At 43.5% G+C, this 17,800-nt stretch overlaps 1 protein-coding gene across 1 annotated transcript; it reads right to left on the reverse strand.

Moving 5' to 3' along the window:
- Window positions 1-14,234: 14,234 nt before the first annotated feature.
- Window positions 14,235-17,100, reverse strand: LOC115994765 (cysteine proteinase COT44). The gene is made up of 4 exons (XM_031119016.1): window positions 16,516-17,100; window positions 15,415-15,650; window positions 15,140-15,280; window positions 14,235-14,841 (listed from the first exon to the last, which is right to left on the reverse strand). The coding sequence occupies exons 1-4, from the start codon at window positions 17,009-17,011 to the stop codon at window positions 14,563-14,565; spliced, it is 1,152 nt and encodes a 383-aa protein (XP_030974876.1). The 5' UTR covers window positions 17,012-17,100; the 3' UTR covers window positions 14,235-14,562.
- Window positions 17,101-17,800: the final 700 nt, after the last annotated feature.

Consider the following 17,800-nt stretch of genomic DNA (forward strand, 5'->3'; position numbering starts at 1 on the left):
GATGGTTATGACCCTCTTAGTCACCATGTCTTCGCCAAGATGGGTATCTGTAGCCGACAAGTTGGTCGCTTCAAGCGTAGGATGCTCGGCCTCCACAACGGGGTTCTTGGGTACAACGGGGTTCTCAAGCTGAGCGGGCTCTTGAACAAGGGCTTCTTCTTGAATAGCCTCGTGAGCTTACTCTCGAAGACACCGAGACACGCGTTCTGCAAACTCGTCCCACAAAGGAGCTAGCTCGTTCGAGCAGGTGTAGTGCTTTTCGAACTCCCTCGCCTCTCCGGTCGTAAGCTTCGGCGGCAGAAGATTCGCGTACCGAACATCGATGTACGATAAAAGTGGACTGTCAACCAATAGTGCCTGTTTAAAGGACTGCCAGGTGGAATAGAGGGGCTCTACTCTGAGGATCAGGTGCGAGGCTCGGAGCTGTCCGTCCCAGTGCACGAATACTTCGGAATGGAGGATAAAGTTTAAGTCTTTGACGTGGACTGTTCTGATGTTCGGAACAAACACTTTGCTGTTTGCAAAAGAACGAAATGCTATATCAATATCCGATAATGAAAATCTACTTCAGTAAAGAGGAAATAAAAGAAAAAGGGGGGGGAGGGGGAAACAGTTAAGTCAAGAGATTGGTACAAATCCACTTCATGCCGTAAAAGAGGGTAGGGGACCTCCTCAGCAAACCAGTTGCTGTGCACTCGGACAAACTCCCTGGCCGAGTTCCTATTAGAATCAGGTAGCCATGATATCAGCCGTACCTGATTATCTCTAGTTTTTAGGTAAAAGTTGGAAGCTTTGTTCCCACAGAGACTATACATGTGGTTAATATCATGGTAATCTAACTGTAAATCAAATGTGTAGTTCAACCTACTAACGTAGCTAACTACCTAATAAAAGTTGGGGGGAAGCTGGTCGGGACATAGCCCGTAGTACCTAAGTATGTTTATCAAAAGGGGATCCACGTGGAACCTAACCCCACCCTCTAGAATTGCCATTAACGGAAAAAAGGCTGTACCATGCCCTTGGTGGAGAGCGATTTCGCTCTCGTGGCAGTAAGCCACTTCCACATCGTCAGGAACATTAAACATTTGCCTAAAGGTGGCCAAGGCAGCCAGGGCCTCCAAGAGATAAAAGTAACCCATGTTTGAAGCTTAATACTATGAAAGGGAGCTCGTAGAAATAAGTTGAAGGAATAGGAAAGGAAAGAGAACTTACTTTGGTTTCTAAGGGAGAAAGGAACTCTGGGCTGGTGAGTAAGCACACAAAGAAGTGATCGACAGAGAGTATGCTCAAGAAATCAGAGGTGGAAAAAGTGAAAGAATGTTCTGAAGAGAGCTATTTATAGGAGCAGAAGTGGGCATGGGAACGTTTAATCAGTAATAAATGGGCACGATTCACGAAAGACCCTGCGAATGCCAAAGATAACCGACAGGCGCACTGCTTCGGTTCACGAACCGTCAGGCAATAATGACAACTGAACTTGGCGCCCCGGAATAGCGCATCTTTTGAGAAGAGCATTAATGAGAAGCCATAACCGTATGAGTCCTTAGCCATAAGACTTTCGAAACTAAAAGGCTTGGTCGGCTCTTTGATTCTTCCCAACAGTCACGTGTGAATCAAGGGGGGGCTAATGTACGGCACCGAGGTCCCAAGACCCAGATGGGCCCTGGGCTCAGGCCCAATGGCACGGCCCCATCACTTTAAATTCTGCTTGAAACTACCTTCATGAACTACGAGTTTTGAGTCTTGGCCCCTAACATATGCTCGGCATAAATTTCTCGAACAATCAATGAAACCTTGTTTGGACGTACCATGGGATGTTCAGCAGTTCAGGGAACATCACTACGAGTATATTCACCTGGGTTGGAACCAAGTTCCAAATCCATAATCGTTGTATTCCACTCTCACCTAAATATCCACTTACAACAAATAATATTGGACCTTCAATTGCACTAACAATGGCAGTAATCATGATCTCCCCACTAACTTAGAGCTATAAATAGGAGAAGTTGGAGAAAAAAAGGGGGTTCAGAAAAAGGGAGAAAAAACAGTCATTTAGGAAGGGAGGAGGAATATTACTTTGAGTTTCTGTGTTGAGAACGACTCAAAGTAGGAAATCCTAAAGCCCACCCTATAAATAAGTTGTGAGCCCAAGTGAAGTTAAGCCCAACAGTCTCATTTCCGGCACGCACATGATGATAAATATTATCTAAATTAAAATTTTGTATGCCAAATATTATCCCCTAATTTAAGAAATATATCCTAACAAATAAAAAAAATATTAATTAGATGATAAATGTTATCTAAATTAAATTTTTGTATGCTAAATATTATCCCCTAATTTAAGAAATATATCCTAATAAATAAAAATAATAATAATGTTAATTATATGATAAATATTATCTAAATTAGATTTTTGTATGTTAAATATTATCTCTTAATTTAAGAAATATATCCTGTGGGGATCGTTCGGTTAATAGGCCCATAAGATTCAGAATGGGTTCAGGATTATTGGGCCAGTGGCCTATCGGAGGCCATATACCCGTCCGAGGACACCATGGTCCTCGACAGAACGCGTCCGAGGACGATCAGGACATGGTCTCGTTGCGATCAGATCTCAGAATTCAGTCATCTCAAAGGGTAGAATAGCCGACTAAAGGTGAAAGAGATAAGGCAAACAAATATCTGAAGCTATAGCTACCTCCGCATTAATGACCTCTCAACCAACTCTCTGGCCGCATTAATGTGGAGGTGATACCTGAACAGTGGGGAAGCAGCCTTATAGCTGCCCATAGGAAGTTCCAGGAGGTGCCAGATGGGACAGAAAGAAATCCTCCGAACCCAACCTACATGTGTGCGGCGAGGATGGAGCGCAAAGGGAGATATATAAACTAAAAGAAGAACATGAAAAGAAGAGATCGAGATAGAAAAAAGAGAAGAAAAGAAGAAGAGACGGAAAGTAGAGAGAAAAAAGGGAGAAGAGAAAGAAGGATTGGTATTAGTCACTAAGGAGGAATATCCAGGGGATCAACCGAAAAACCTTGAGCGTTCACGAGTGAGTCTTTAGAGGGTAGATTACAGTTAGCCTAGTTCTTTGCACCCACGCTCTAAAAATCATATTGTCTGGGCCCTTTACGTACGAACCCGATACTGTTTAGGTTCGGTATTAAATCGTGTCCTTACAATTGGCGCCGTCTGTGGGAAGAATTTGTGTTAGCTTGTATAACCTCTAATACGACGTTTTCGATGGAAGGAGTGGAACTGCCTCACCCCGCAGCGGGGCTGCATCAGGGTGATATCAGCCCGTATCAGGCGGAGTCAAGGGGCTCTCAGCATGGTGGTCCTCGAAGAAGTCCCGAACAGAGGGAAGTCCAGGAGGGGAGCATACATATTACTCACACCATGAGAACCCGTACACGCGGGAAGAGTCACGTTTCCCACGTGAAGCATGATGGGGATCTGCAACGTGAGATTGCGGACTTGAAGAGAGAGTTACGCCATGCACGACGGGAACGTTCACCACCTCGCTTCGAACTATCATCCGGGGAGTCGGATGAAACTAGTTACAGGCGGAGGTCGAGGACTCCGCAAAGCGAAACTTTCTCCTACGAAGAGGAGCGTCGTCATAGGCGTAGGCGTAAAAGTCCCACTAGCAGGGGCTTGGGGAACGACGCGATGAACAAAGCATTGAGTCAGATTTCCAAATCACCATTTACAAGAAGCATAGATGATGCTACCCATCCTCAGCGGTTTAATCAACCTACGTTCTCTCTGTATGATGGCCACTCGGATCCGGTGGAACATGTAAGTTATTACAGCCAGAAGATGGCTATTCATTCCAGGGATGATGCTCTGATGTGCAAGATTTTTCCATCGAGTTTGGGTCCAACGGCGATGAGGTGGTTCAATGGCTTAAGGGCCAATTCTGTGGGATCCTTCAAAGCACTGACCCAGGCTTTTGGCGCTTGCTTTATTACATGCAGCCGAACTCCTTTGCCTCTGGGCTCTTTGTTGACTTTGTCTATGCGAGAGGGTGAGACTCTCAAGAGCTACTCAGATAGGTACTGGGAAATGTTTAACGAGATAAGGGGGAAGAATGACGCTATGGCTATAACCACTTTCAAAGCCGGTCTCCCAGCTGACTACGACTTGAGGAAATCTTTGACGGGCAAACCTGTCACCAGTGTGCGCCAGCTGATGGATAGAATAGAGAAGTACAAGAGAATAGAGGAGGACCAACACCAGGGGAAAGGAAAGGCCAAAGTGATCCCTCAGGAGAGAAGGGATTTCAGGGCGGATTGTTATAATAATAATCGACCAAGGAGGGACTTCGTTGGGCAGTCAGCCTCGGCGGATGCCCAGGCCGTTAATGCAGTGTTTCGGGAGCCTGTTCAGCAGGTCTTGGAGAAGATAAAGGATGAGCCATTCTTCAAATGGCCGAACAGGATGGCGGGAGAGCCTACAAAGCGCAACCCGAGTTTGTATTGCCATTACCACCAAGACCACGGTTACACGACAGACAACTGTAGGAATTTATGGGACCATTTGGAGCAGTTGGTCCGAGAAGGGAAATTAAAGCAACTCTTGCACCATTCCAGCGGAAGGGCGAGCCAGGCAGGTTCTGAGGTGTGGGGGGATGCTTCATCAAGGCTACCCCGGGGAACGATCAATGTCATCTTTGCGGCCCCGGGAAGGACTGGCTCTTGCCCCACAAGAGTGTCGTCGGTGTCCCGATTCCCCGCCGAGGATCGTTCTCAAGCACCGAAGAGGGCCAAGAGGCGTGTCCCTTTGATTTTGGGTTTTTCAGATGAAGATTTGGTTGGAACTATACAACCCCATGAGGATGCCTTGGTGGTCACGCTGAGGATTGGTGGGTACGATGTCCGAAGAGTGATGGTTGATCAGGGGAGCGCAACGGATGTGATGTATCCGGATTTGTACAAGGGGTTAGGTTTGAAATCGGGGGACTTGACGACCTATAATTCCCCTCTAGTCAATTTTGAGGGAAGGTTGGTCATTCCTATGGGGCTAATCAGGTTGCCCGTACAGTCAGGCACGGAGGTGGTGGAGGTGGATTTTATTGTCGTAGATGTGTATTCTCCATATACGGCTATCTTGGGCAGACCTTGGCTTCACGCACTCAAAGTGGTTTTGTCCACCCTACATCAGAAGGTGAAGTACCCATCCGGAGACCAAGTGCTGGAGATAGTAGGCAACCAAGCGGCTGCTCGGTAATGCCAAGTAGCGACCATTCAGCATCGGCCAGAGGCAGAAACCTCGGCTACAGCTGATAATGAGTCATAGCAATTAAAGCCCCCAGCGCCGGGTTTAGACATACTAACCAATGGGGTGGAGTGTGAAGATCTGGAAAAGGTGATTGTCGTTGATGATCCAGAAAAATTCTTTCGGGTTGGGGCTAAGCTGCCTCTGCAAGAGAAAGCGAGTTTGCTGGAGTTCCTCCGAGCCAATGTGGACGTCTTTGCATGGGACCCGTATGAAGCCCCAGGAGTAGACCCAGGTTTCATTTGCCACCGGCTCAACGTGAACCCTACTATTCCCCCTAGGAGGCAAATCCTTCGGCGACCATCGAAAGAGCATGCCGAGGCAGTTAGAAGTGAAGTCGCCAAGCTGAAACAGGCTGGGGCTATTAAAGAAGTCTTTTATCCCCAATGGCTGGCCAATACGGTGGTAGTAAAGAAGAAAACAGGGAAATGGCGAGTGTGCGTTGATTTCACCGATCTTAACAAGGCCTGCCCTAAAGACCCATTTCCTATGCCCAAGATTGACCAGCTGGTGGATGCAACCGTGGGCCACCCTAGGATGAGTTTCTTGGATGCCTTTCAAGGATATCACCAAATACCGCTGGCCGTTGATGATCAGGAAAAAACCGCTTTCGTGACCCCGATTGGGAACTACCATTACAAGGTGATGCCCGTCGATCTCAAAAACGCTGGGTCTACCTACCAACGCATGATGACGAAAATGTTTGAGCCACAGCTGGGCAGAAGTATTGAAGTTTATATTGATGACATGGTGGTGAAAAGCAAGGTAGTGACTGAACATGTGGAGGACCTCACTAGCATCTTCGGGATATTAAGAGAGCATAAGTTGCGCCTGAATGCTTCGAAGTGTTCCTTTGGTGTAGGTTCCGGGAAATTCTTGGGGTACATGGTGACCCATAGGGGAATTGAGGTGAATCCAGATCAGATTAGGGCCATTAACGATTTGCAAGCACCTCGAAATCCAAAGGAAGTGCAGAGGTTGACGGGGATGACTGCTGCGTTGAACCGGTTCATCTCCAGGTCGGCTGAAAGGTGTCGTCCTTTTTTCCGTCTATTACATAAGTGGCAGGGATTCGAATGGACCGAGGAGTGCGCTGAGGCGTTCCAGCAGTTGAAAGACTATCTATCCAAACCGCCTATCATGTCTAGCCCTGAAGTGGACGAAGTGTTGTATGCCTATCTGGCGGTAGCTCCTCACGCAGTCAGTTTCGTCTTGATGCGGGAAGACAGTGGCGTCCAGAGGCCGGTGTATTATGTGAGTAAATCCCTCCATGAAGCCGAGGTGAGATATCTGTCATTAGAGAAGGCCATACTGGCAGTCGTTCATGCAACACGTAAACTTTCGCACTATTGTCAAGCTCACACTGTAGTTGTCTTGACCCAATTGCCTCTCAAATCCATACTTAGAAGTGCTGACTATACTGGCAGAATTGCCAAGTGGGGAACGATTCTGGGTGCTTTTGACATCAAATACATGCCCCGCACCTCTGTGAAGGGTCAAGTTCTTGCCGATCTGGTAGCTGAATTCGCTGAGTGCCCTGAGGAAGTTAGTAGGAATCAAGATCACATGGATGAAAAATCGGTTGGCGTAATATCCGCTCCAGGTGGGCCGGTATGGAAGGTATACGTGGATGGGGCCGCAAACCAACGGGGAGCTGGACCGGGATTGGTTCTGATATCTCCCAAAGAGGTCATCATCGAGAAGTCGCTAAGACTAGGGTTCTCAGCTACTAACAATGAATCAGAGTACGAAGCTCTAATAATGGGAATGAGCATGGTCCATAAAATGGGCGGAAAGGCGGTGAAACTGTTCTCGGACTCGAAGCTGGTCGTTGGCCAGGTGAATGGAGAGTTGGAGGCCAGAGACCTAAGGATGCAAGGGTATCTGAACCGGGTTAGGCATATGCGAACAGAGTTCGAATCTTTTGACGTATTACATATTCCACGAGGTGAAAATACCCACGCAGACTCCTTAGCGACCCTTGCCACCTCCTCAGTACGAAGTTTCCCTCGGGTAATTATTGTCGAAGACTTGCGTACTCCCGCTTCCCCAGAAAAGGAGGTTTGCCAAATTCGTCAAGCTAGTCTGACGCCATGCTGGATTGACCCCATATTAAAATTTCTCGACAATGACATGTTGCCTGAGGATAAGGTGGAAGCTGAGAAAATACGAAGAAGAGCACCTCGGTACTAGTTATCCGAGGATAAAAAGCTATATAGACGGTCCTTCTCTAGGCCATACTTGCTCTGCGTGCCTCCTGAGACCGCAGAATCAATCCTGGAAGAGTTGCATGAGGGCATTTGTGGAAGCCATACCGGAGGAAGGTCCCTGTCATGCCGAGCACTAACGCAAGGTTATTGGTGGCCGAATATGCAGAAAGAAGCGCAGGAGTACGTTAAGAAATGCGATCAGTGTCAAAGATATGCTCCGAATATCCACCAACCCGGAGGAGTTCTTAACCGTCTTTCGAGCCCTTGGCCTTTTGCACAATGGGGGCTGGACATTGTCGGCCCTTTTCCTAAAGCTATAGGAAACAAGAAGTACCTGCTGGTCGGCACAGACTACTTTACTAAATGGGTTGAATCTGAACCCTTGGCGAATATCCGGGACGTAGATGTGAAGAAGTTTGTCTGGAAGAACATTGTTACGCGATTTGGAATCCCACGAGCTCTTGTTTCGGACAATGGGCTCCAGTTCGATAGCAATGCCTTTAGGAAATACTGTTCAGAACTGGGAATAAGAAACAGATATTCCACTCCAGCTTATCCGCAAGGCAATGGGCAGGTTGAAGCTGTTAACAAGGTCATTGTCAATGGGCTTAAGAAGAGACTAGACGACGCGAAAGGAAAATGGGTGGAAGAACTACCACATATGCTTTGGACGTATCGGACAACACCCCGGCGTTCGACGGGAGAAACTCCCTTCTCTATGACCTATGGGGCCGAGGCCGTTATTCCCCTGGAAACTGGATTCCCAACGTTGAAGACCAGTGCATTCTCTTCTAGCAATAATGATGCAATGTTGGAAAAAAGTCTAGACCTGATTGAAGAACGAAGGGAGAGTGCGATGGTACGGCTAGCTTACTATCAACACAAACTCAAGCAGTGCTACGATAGCAATGTGAGGATAAGGCCGTTAGCCATAGGAGATCTGGTGCTGAGAAAAGTCCTGGGGGCCACTAAGAATCCAAACTGGGGAAAACTGGGACCCAATTGGGAGGGACCATACCGGATTACTTCTGTAGCAGGAATAAGGGCTTACTATCTAGAAGACCTAGATGAAAAACCTGTACTCCATCCTTGGAATGTAAATAATCTCAGAAGGTATTATTACTAGTAAAGAAGTTTCAATTCAGATTTTCTCTTTTAAACTTATGTCGAATATGCATCCTGTAAATTTCGCATCCTGTCATATCATACTGAATTGTTAAACAGAAACTGAGTTATGCCAGGTCCTCGGATCGCAAACTTAGTGGAAATTAACATCCTATCATACTGAATTGTTAAACAGAAACTGAGTTATGCCAGGTCCTCGGATCGCAAACTTAGTGGAAATTAACATCCTATCATACTGAATTGTTAAACAGAAACTGAGTTATGCCAGGTCCTCGGATCGCAAACTTAGTGGAAATTAACATCCTAACATACTGAATTGTTAAACAGAAACTAAGTTATGCTAGGTCCTCGGATCGCAAACTTAGTGGAAATTAACATCCTATCATTCATACTGAATTGTTAAACAGAAACTAAGTTATGCCAGGTCCTCGGATCGCAAACTTAGTGGAAATTAACATCCTATCATTCATACTGAATTGTTAAACAGAAACTAAGTTATGCCAGGTCCTCAGATCGCAAACTTAGTGGAAATTAACATCCTATCATTCATACTGAACTGTTGAACAGAAACTAGGTCATGTCAAGTCCTCAGACCGTAAACTCGGTAGAAATTGACCTGCTAAGTGGTGTATCGAATTATTAAATGGTAAATAGAGTGGTGATGAGCTTTCTAAATCATAAACTTGGTGAAAATAATGCCCTATGAACATTCATTAAAGAGTCAGAAAGAGAAAGCCCCGAATGCAAGGTTGGCGTATAATGAAAAAGGTGATTGAGATGGACCCATACAAAATTACGACGACAAAGTAAGTACGGGTGAAGATAACTTAGGGTCATCAGAATGATAAGAAGCTAAACGAGAAAGTACTCTATTAAATGTCTAGTCAAAGTTACAAAACAGTTTCTACTTTTTTACTTTTTGGTAATGTCCCCAGTTGATTGAACTGTGGAGTCCAATTCTTGTTGAAAACCTTGTGAGACCGTCTCTGCCTTTGAAGCAGTGGTGGGTTTGTTGGGGGAAGCTCCTGGAGGGGAATTGCGAGGCAGAGCCTCCTCGTTAGGGTTAATAGCTGGGGAAGGGGTATCAGCCTGGTACGATTGAGGCGCTGAAGAGCGTATCGCTTCGGGGTAATATACGTTCTCTGGCTTACGTAGTTCCGATGAGGCTTCAACCCCAGCACGGTCTAGAGCCTCACTCCAGGTTCTCGCGCAGAAGATGCGGCACACCTCCGGAACTTCGGCTCTTAGGGCTTTCTCAGTTTCAGCTATCCCAAGTTCATAGCCCCTCTGCTCGGCTTCATTCATTGCCTGTTCGGACTTGATTTTCGCTTTCTCGGCTTGTTCTTTGAGCTTTTCAGCTTTCTCCCTTAGCTTCTGAGTCTCTTCCAGATGCTTCTTAAGAACAAGAACTTGCTCCTGAGTCTTCTTCAGCTCGGCATTCGCTTCGCGCAGAAGCTTGGCTTGTTCCTCGGTCTGCTTCTGGTAACCTTCTGATGTCAATTCAGCATTCTTGCGAGCTTCTTCTTCGACCTGTAGTTTTTTCCTTGCGGCGATTAAATCCTGTTCAGATTTGGACAAGGTTTGTACAGCCGTTGCCCTTCTTTTTCTCTCACCATCTAGCTGGTTGGAGCAAGCATTGAGCATCTCGTCGAGTTTGAAAGTATTTTGGATGATCTGTAAGAAACGGGGTGTGAATTAGCGTCCTAGCTAATGAAAAATGCGCATTAGTAAGCAACAGTCGCACAATGAAACAGTGTAAAAAACGATATCTCACCATGCCCAAATATCGTTTATTGTCAAGGATGAGTTGATTCTTCCGCACCTTCTTTATCTCAGCCATATCCTTTGGGAGCAATAAGGCCTCCTCTATGGCCGAGGCTACATGACACCCAATGCTGCCGTTGAAGTCCCTTATAAAGGCATCGTCTCGCAGGGGCTCCCCACCGAGTATAGGAGCTGGCAGCCACGCCTGTGAATCGGGGCGTGGGGAATCGGATTTCTCTTGACCCCGTGTAGCGGCGTGCCTAGTTTTCTGCTGCTTTGCAGCTCGTTGGACATCCTCCTCCCGAGTGGGGTGAGATTTACTTGCATCTATCACCTTCTTACCCTTCTGTTCTCTGCGCTTTTCTTGCTCGGCAACACTGGTCGGCGTTGGTTGTGGAGAATATTGAGGAGGGTGGCGAGGAATTGTAGGAGGAGACCTGGCTGGAAGAGATGAAACCAGGGATGGTACTGCTTGGGCAGGTGCAGCCTCTCCCTGTTGACCTTCTATCAGCTCCATTAAACTTTTCTGGGGTTTCCTGTGTACCCCCATCTCGTCAGAACTTTCCTCGGAGCTTGTGGGCTGATCGAGAATCTCTAAGTCGTCCGGGGATTCAGACACTGTTACAACGATTTCCTGGTTTTTTCCCCTTTTCCTTTTTCTATTGGTTCCCTTTTTCTTGAACGAAGATGAGGGTAAAGAAGGCCCCGCCGAGACGCTGGCCCCGGGAAGAGGCTCTGTGAGAGGTGTGTGTTTGGGAAGTGGGATACCCTCTAGAACAACGAACCCTTCGTAGGCAACACTGATACGGCGAAGCCGAGGATCACGTGCCCTAATCACGTACTTCGGCGTCTGAAAGCCAAAAGAAAGGGGGGTGTAGCCAAGAATTAAATGTGCTGCCCGTAGCTGACCATCAGTCTCGTTCACGTATATTTCGGCTTTCAATAATCTGTCTAGGCTCGCTTTATTGACTAATCTGAGATTGGGCTTCGTGTAGCGTCTATCTGCAAAACCATTAATTTTAAAGTTAAATTTGCAAAACCCGAAAATAATAAAGGTAAGAAAAATGTGTTCACAAGCTAAGTGGCATAGGTCTGTAACTTTGCACCCACCTGGTGTTCCTTCTACTGTCGGGCAAGGTAGACCATCATGCCATTCCTCAGAAAAAATAAGGAAATCCTCCTTTAAGTACTTATTTGAAGTAGGGAGGCACTGAATTAGCCTCACTGCAGGATATCTCGACTTAAGATAATAATCCTGGTCAGCTAAGAGGTGAAGGCTGTATACCCAATTCACGTCGTGATGGGATAGGTTTAGATCCATTCTCTGATTCAAAGCGTCTATACTCCCCAGAACCCTAAACATATTGGGAGCGCATTGGGTGGGGGATAGCCTAAAGAAATTAAGATAACCCCTAGTGATACTGCCCATGGGGATGGTCATCCCGCCTTCAATAAAGGCAATCATGGGGATAACCACCTCCCCAGTTTGCCTAGCGTCAACCCACTCCCCTTGGGCTGCATACCTCATCCCTACCATAGGTGGGATATTGTACTTAGAGCAGAAGTTTCTAATACCCTCCTCGGAGTCAACGAGACGCCGAAAGGGATTCCTCTGTTTCCCCATTTTTCTAAAGAGACTTAGTAGAGAAAAAACTTTCTGGTGTAGAAAAACAATGGCAAAAGCTTCAAGAGGACTTACAGGTTCAAAGGAAGGACCTCGGACAACGTATGATTATTTGTAGTCGCCAGGAGAACAGTGAAGACTGGAAGAAGGCAGATTCAATGTATAAACTCTGGAACCACGTAACCATTAAGGACAAGGTGCAGGTTCAATTTGGGAGCGCCTTTATAGTCATGTGAAGGTTGTGAGCGGTAAAATTCCCGCTCGCAAAATAAGAGAAGCCCCCTACCGTTTGATTTGGATCTCACCGTCGAACGTGGGAGACAAGGGAGTTGTCAGAATTTAATGCTACCAAAACCGGGGTGCTGAAGCGTCAGGGGCATGCCCCAAAACGCGCACAGGTGCAGGCTTATGACGTCAAAATCCACCTTTTCTCCTGAAGAGTCGAAAAGTAGGATTTTGAGGGGCTATTGTGGGGATCGTTCGATTAATAGGCCCATAGGATTCAGAATGGGTTCAGGATTGTTGGGCCAGTGGCCCATCGGAGGCCATATACCCGTCCGAGGACACCATGGTCCTCGGCAGAACGCGTCCGAGGACGATCGCGTCCGAGGACGATCAGGACGTGGTCTCGTTGCGATCAGATCTCAGAATTCAGTCATCTCAAAGGGTAGGGTAGCCGACTAAAGATGAAAGAGATAAGGCAAACAAATATCTGAAGCTACAGCTACCTCCGCATTAATGACCTCTCAACCAACTCTCTGGCCGCATTAATGTGGAGGTGATACCTGAACAGTGGGGAAGCAACCTTACAGCTGCCTATAGGAAGTTCCAGGAGGTGCCAAATGGGACAAAAAGAAATCCTCCGAACCCAACCTACACGTGTGCGGCGAGAATGAAGCGCAAAGGGAGATATAAAAACTAAAGGAAGAACATGAAAGAGAGATCGGACAGAAAAAAGAGAGAAAAAAAGAACAAGGGACGGAAAGTAGAGAGAAAAAAGGGAGAAGAGAAAGAAGGATTGGTATTAGTCACTAAGGGGGAATATCCGAAATATCAACTGAAAAACCTTGAACGTTCATGAAATTGAATCTTGGGAGGTTAGATTACAGTTAGCCTAGTTCTTTACACCCACGCTCTAAAAATCATATTGACTAGGCCCTTCACGTACGAACCGGATACTGTTTTGGTTCGGTACTAAATCGTGTCCTTACAGAAAGTATTATCATACTTATTTTGAGTTAATTCATACATTTTATATTTGGTTTTGTAATAATGTTTAATAATTAATTTCATGCTTAATTGGATTTTAATACTTGAATATGTCTTTAGTAGGAAAATTGAATTGAATGAGTAAATTTGTGCAAAGAAGAAGGCTAATGGACTTTACTCTTATAAGGGCCATAATAAAGTTAAAGACTTAAAAGTAAGCAAACCCTATTAAATTTGAGTCCAATTAGAGAAATAAATCAAAGGAAATTTGCACAAAATCCAAATCCATTTTTAATTAGGATTCCAACCTAAAAATAGTATTTTAGACTTAACTTTTAACTCAAGTATCCAATTAACGGGATACAGTTTTGTAGTTTATAAAAAGTCCCCATTATGACTTTAAATGGGCCAAAAACGTTTGTTAATAAATAGGATATTGTAGTGTCCAACTAACGGGGTACAACTTTGTAGTTTATAAAAAAATACCCATTATGACTTTAAATGGGCCAAAAAGGTCTGTTATAGGATTTTGTAGGTTTATTTCAAGAGCAAGATTTGGTTCTGGGGTGATGGGAGTGGGTTTAATTGGTGTTTTAGAATTGATGAGAATAGAACTTCAAAGTTCGAACACTTAAGCCCATTCTTGTACTGTCCATGGGCCTCACCCCATCTCTCCCTTGCCTTTTGTTATAGATGGGCCGGTCTCTTTGGGCTCCTTTCTTAATCAATCTCATAACAGGAAAAAATCATGACATCTACTCATTATAATTAGTGAAAAAGCACAGAGGTTTCATGACTTCATCTCCTCCTATTCTCTCTCTGGTGGCAGCATTGACAGCCTAATCAAGGATTATTCTTGTTATATTAGTCTTAGAAAAATGATTTCATTGAATTGGAAATATGAAAGATCTTATGGTATAAAGTATTAACCAATAGTGTTCCTATTGATCTATAACCAAGAGTATTTTAGATTGTAAATTTGGTCACATATGAAATAAAACTCTTTAGCTAACAATAAAACATTTGCAGATAGTAACAGATCCATTTCATTTCAAGTCCCTGGTGGGAATTCAGACTTACATTGCAAAGCAAATGACATTGAACTACAATGTCATCAATTTTTGGGATGCAATTGCGACAATATTAAATACTATGTACAACAATGATCATATTTTTCAAATAAATGACAGTACTCCGGTCATCCTTTCGTAACTTTAGGCCTAGAAATGAAGGGCATAATACGACTATCAACCATGACCGGATTTAATGGGTTATCAAACAGAAGCATCACTTTCATGCACCTTCAACACTGTTTCTCTTCCCTGGCCCAAAAATATCCAAGAAGACACTTCAAGCACTGCTGATTATCTCAACAGCGCTTTCAAAGGCCCAAAAAGCCTTGCTTGGGTTTTGTCCAGTCTTGACTGGGTAAGAAGCTTCCATTAGAATTCCACACTTGCCAGTATATGTCTCAAACACATTGCGCTGGACCTTGATGTATCCATTCTCACCCCAGTTGGTTCCCCATGAGTTCCTCACAAGCCAGTAATCCACACCATTCTCTGTGCCATATCCAACAGCAACCACACCATGGTCTAGTGCCGAGCCACATTCACCGGTAAACACACCCTGAAATTTTTTGAAGGAAAGTAAGTAATTACTTCAGTGCACAAATACAGTAGATTAGGGGGCAATTGATACCTAGCCACAAAGAACATTGGGCACAAATAAAGTAATCTCAAAAGTAAAATTTATGATACTGCTCAATATAAGCAGATCATATGCTTCTAAATTGAGCCAATTATAGAACCAAAAATGGATAAAGCCAATTCCTTGAGTAGCTGAAAAGTATGCTTCTAAATTCTAAAAACAAGTTTATGCAGTAAAATGAAATACAGGAAACACAAAGAAATACTAGTCAGCTTACCGAATCATAGAGCTGAAGAGCCATGCCACCGGCTTCAATTGCAACACTCACAGGCTGATGTGCCACAGCCTTTTTCAAAGCATTCTCATCAAAGGGTGGAACATCCTCGTACCCATCAATACTAACAACCTTAGTATTCTTCTGCAATAACCCAACACACAATACCAAATTATAATTAGAATTCAAGACTACCTTAAAACGGATAGATGTTCCTAAGTAGTAAATTGAACCAATCTGATTCAATATATGAGAAAATTAAGCAGTTTGATACAAACCTTGGTCGCGTCGCACTTTCTGTCAATGCCTAGGTAAGGGTAGTCAGACTCGGTGTCCATGCCACCGTTTTTCTTAATGAAATCGAAGGCATAATCCATGAGACCTCCATTGCATCCACCATTGTACTCTCTGTCACAGTCCACAAGTTCTTGTTCCGATAAAGAGATTAGTTCACCGGTGACAATTTGGTTTATGCCTTCAACTGCCGCCACTGTTGAAAACGCCCAGCAACTTCCTGCGCATCAGCAATAAACGCAGCAAATTCAACTACTTGCGGGTCTGTACTGGTTCATTCATTTACAGATTGAGAAAAGCAAAAGCTACTCCAATTTCATTACAAACTGAGGTGATGATGAATATAACTGTGCTACTCTCAATATCATTTACAAACGAATGTCTGATTTACAAAAGTTGCACAATTTTATTTTTGAAACTAAAAAAAAATGAAGAATATCAAAAATAATATTAGCATTAGTTAAAATGAAATGTTAATTAAGCAAATATCAAAGACACTATATTCTGATAGATTTTTTTTATTTTATTTTTTTTAGAAGGATAGAAAGAAAAAAAAAAAATGTGACCAATATTAACTAATCTTATATAACCATGTCAATATATTTGATTTGACAGAAAGGCTTTCCCTTATCTGACTTTGGACATACCTGCCGTTTGCTTGTTTAATTCAATATTCTATTTTGGTGTGACCTGTAAGAAACCGAAATGGAATCTAGAGGTTCTATCAAACTGCTATAAACGTATGCTCCAAGTCTACCAGTCAATTTACCGACAAAAAAAAAGCTCTACCAGTCCACTTTTGGCCAACAAGTCTCGACTCAGAAATTTGCAGACTTTTTTCTTCTCTTTCCTTTTTTCCAAAGTATTATAATAATAAAAAATAGACATGAAAAAAAAAATTAAAAACAATTACATAAGTAACAAAATTACCAAACAGCCCCATATAAACGCCAAAAGGTGAAACAAAACAGTCTTATGTTAGGTCATTTTGGTCAATCTGAGCTGATCTACAGCTTCAGCTACAAAATATATGAACATATAAAAATAAATATATATTTCTTTTTTTAAAGGTAAAATTTACTAACCACAACTTCCTTGATCTTTGATCGGACTAACAGCACCCTTCACCCTCCAATCAACGGAGTTAGGCAACTTTTCACCGGCGTTAAAGGTGTAACGCCGGCTTGGGTTTTTTGACTTCATGACCCTTCTCTTAGGGTCGGACCTGGTGCCCAGATACTTGGCACGGTACTCCTCGTTGGTTAAATCGGCAAACTTGTTCAACCCAACTTTGTATGTGCGAGCCTGAGAGTTGTGCTCGTCAATGAACCTCAGGTTCTCCTTGAAGATCTCAAACCTCTTGTCGTTCTCTCCAATCCCGTTGTACACTTTTCCATGCTTTACGAGCCACGACTGAAAGATCTCCATCACTTCTGCGTCGCTTCGCGAAGCTGAAGTTGAAGTTGATATGATGGACATGTCATCAGAGGCATATGATGAGGAAACGAAGGAGAGGAAGAGAAGGGTGGATATGGCTATGGACATGGTTGTCAAGCTAGAAGAGGAAAGGTTGGGGGCCATGTTTTTTTTTTTTTTTCCAAAGAAAAGGAAAATGAGATGTGTTGTGGATGAAACGTGGGGAGGGGGGTTGAGTTTATATGGAAACGGAACTTCTCACCAAAAAGGCAAAAGTAGAATAGTAGATAGGAAAATGAATTGGTATAAATATTCAGGATTGGTTCTTGATGTAATAAATTAATAATTTATCAACTTTATCAAAAAAAAAAATTAATAATAAATAAACAAGAGGCATTAATTATTAGAGGAAGTCACTCTTGACACGTAACTATTTTGTTACAAGAGCATTCTCGTGAATTTGTGCAATTTTTTTTTTTGGCGATAAAAACTAACTCTTTTTTTCTATATTTTGGATATGTTCGAATACAACTTATTTTTGTTAAAATTGAAAACTGAAAATACTGTAATAAAATAATTTTTAAATGTGTGAATAGTATCGTGTAATCCATTTTTAATATTTTAAAATACATGAACAGTGTTGCTACAGTGCGTGAACAGTAATAATTGTCTCCTGCACAGTAAATCCATGTGATTTTACTGTTCATGCACTAAAAAAAAAAGAAAAAAAAATGAAGGAAACGTGAAATAGAAAACGTAGACACAATAATCTCTATCCAAACCGGCACTTTATACAAGTTTGACATCTTATACTATTTTTTTTGCCTTCACTTACAACGAGTGTTCTTACGAATGTAAAATATTAAAGCAACTGTCAATTTACTACTTTTTTGAAAATATGTAGAAATTTACTATTTTTTTGAAATTTGAGTTTCTGAAACTCGAGTTTGTTAT

This window comes from Quercus lobata, chromosome 6 (genome assembly GCF_001633185.2).
Source record: "Quercus lobata isolate SW786 chromosome 6, ValleyOak3.0 Primary Assembly, whole genome shotgun sequence".
Classification (NCBI taxonomy): Eukaryota; Viridiplantae; Streptophyta; class Magnoliopsida; order Fagales; family Fagaceae; genus Quercus; species Quercus lobata.

What these genes read in the sequence shown, in the direction of transcription:
- LOC115994765 (XM_031119016.1), bottom strand. Translation starts at nt 17,011, where the DNA reads ATGGCCCCCAACCTTTCCTCTTCTAGCTTGACAACCATGTCCATAGCC. An exon ending in CAAAGATCAAGGAAGTTGTG is followed by an intron (nt 15,651 to 16,515) that starts GTTAGTAAATTT and finishes GCTGATGCGCAG; the next exon opens with GAAGTTGCTGGGCGTTTTCA. An exon ending in CTCTTCAGCTCTATGATTCG is followed by an intron (nt 14,842 to 15,139) that starts GTAAGCTGACTA and finishes AAAAAATTTCAG; the next exon opens with GGTGTGTTTACCGGTGAATG.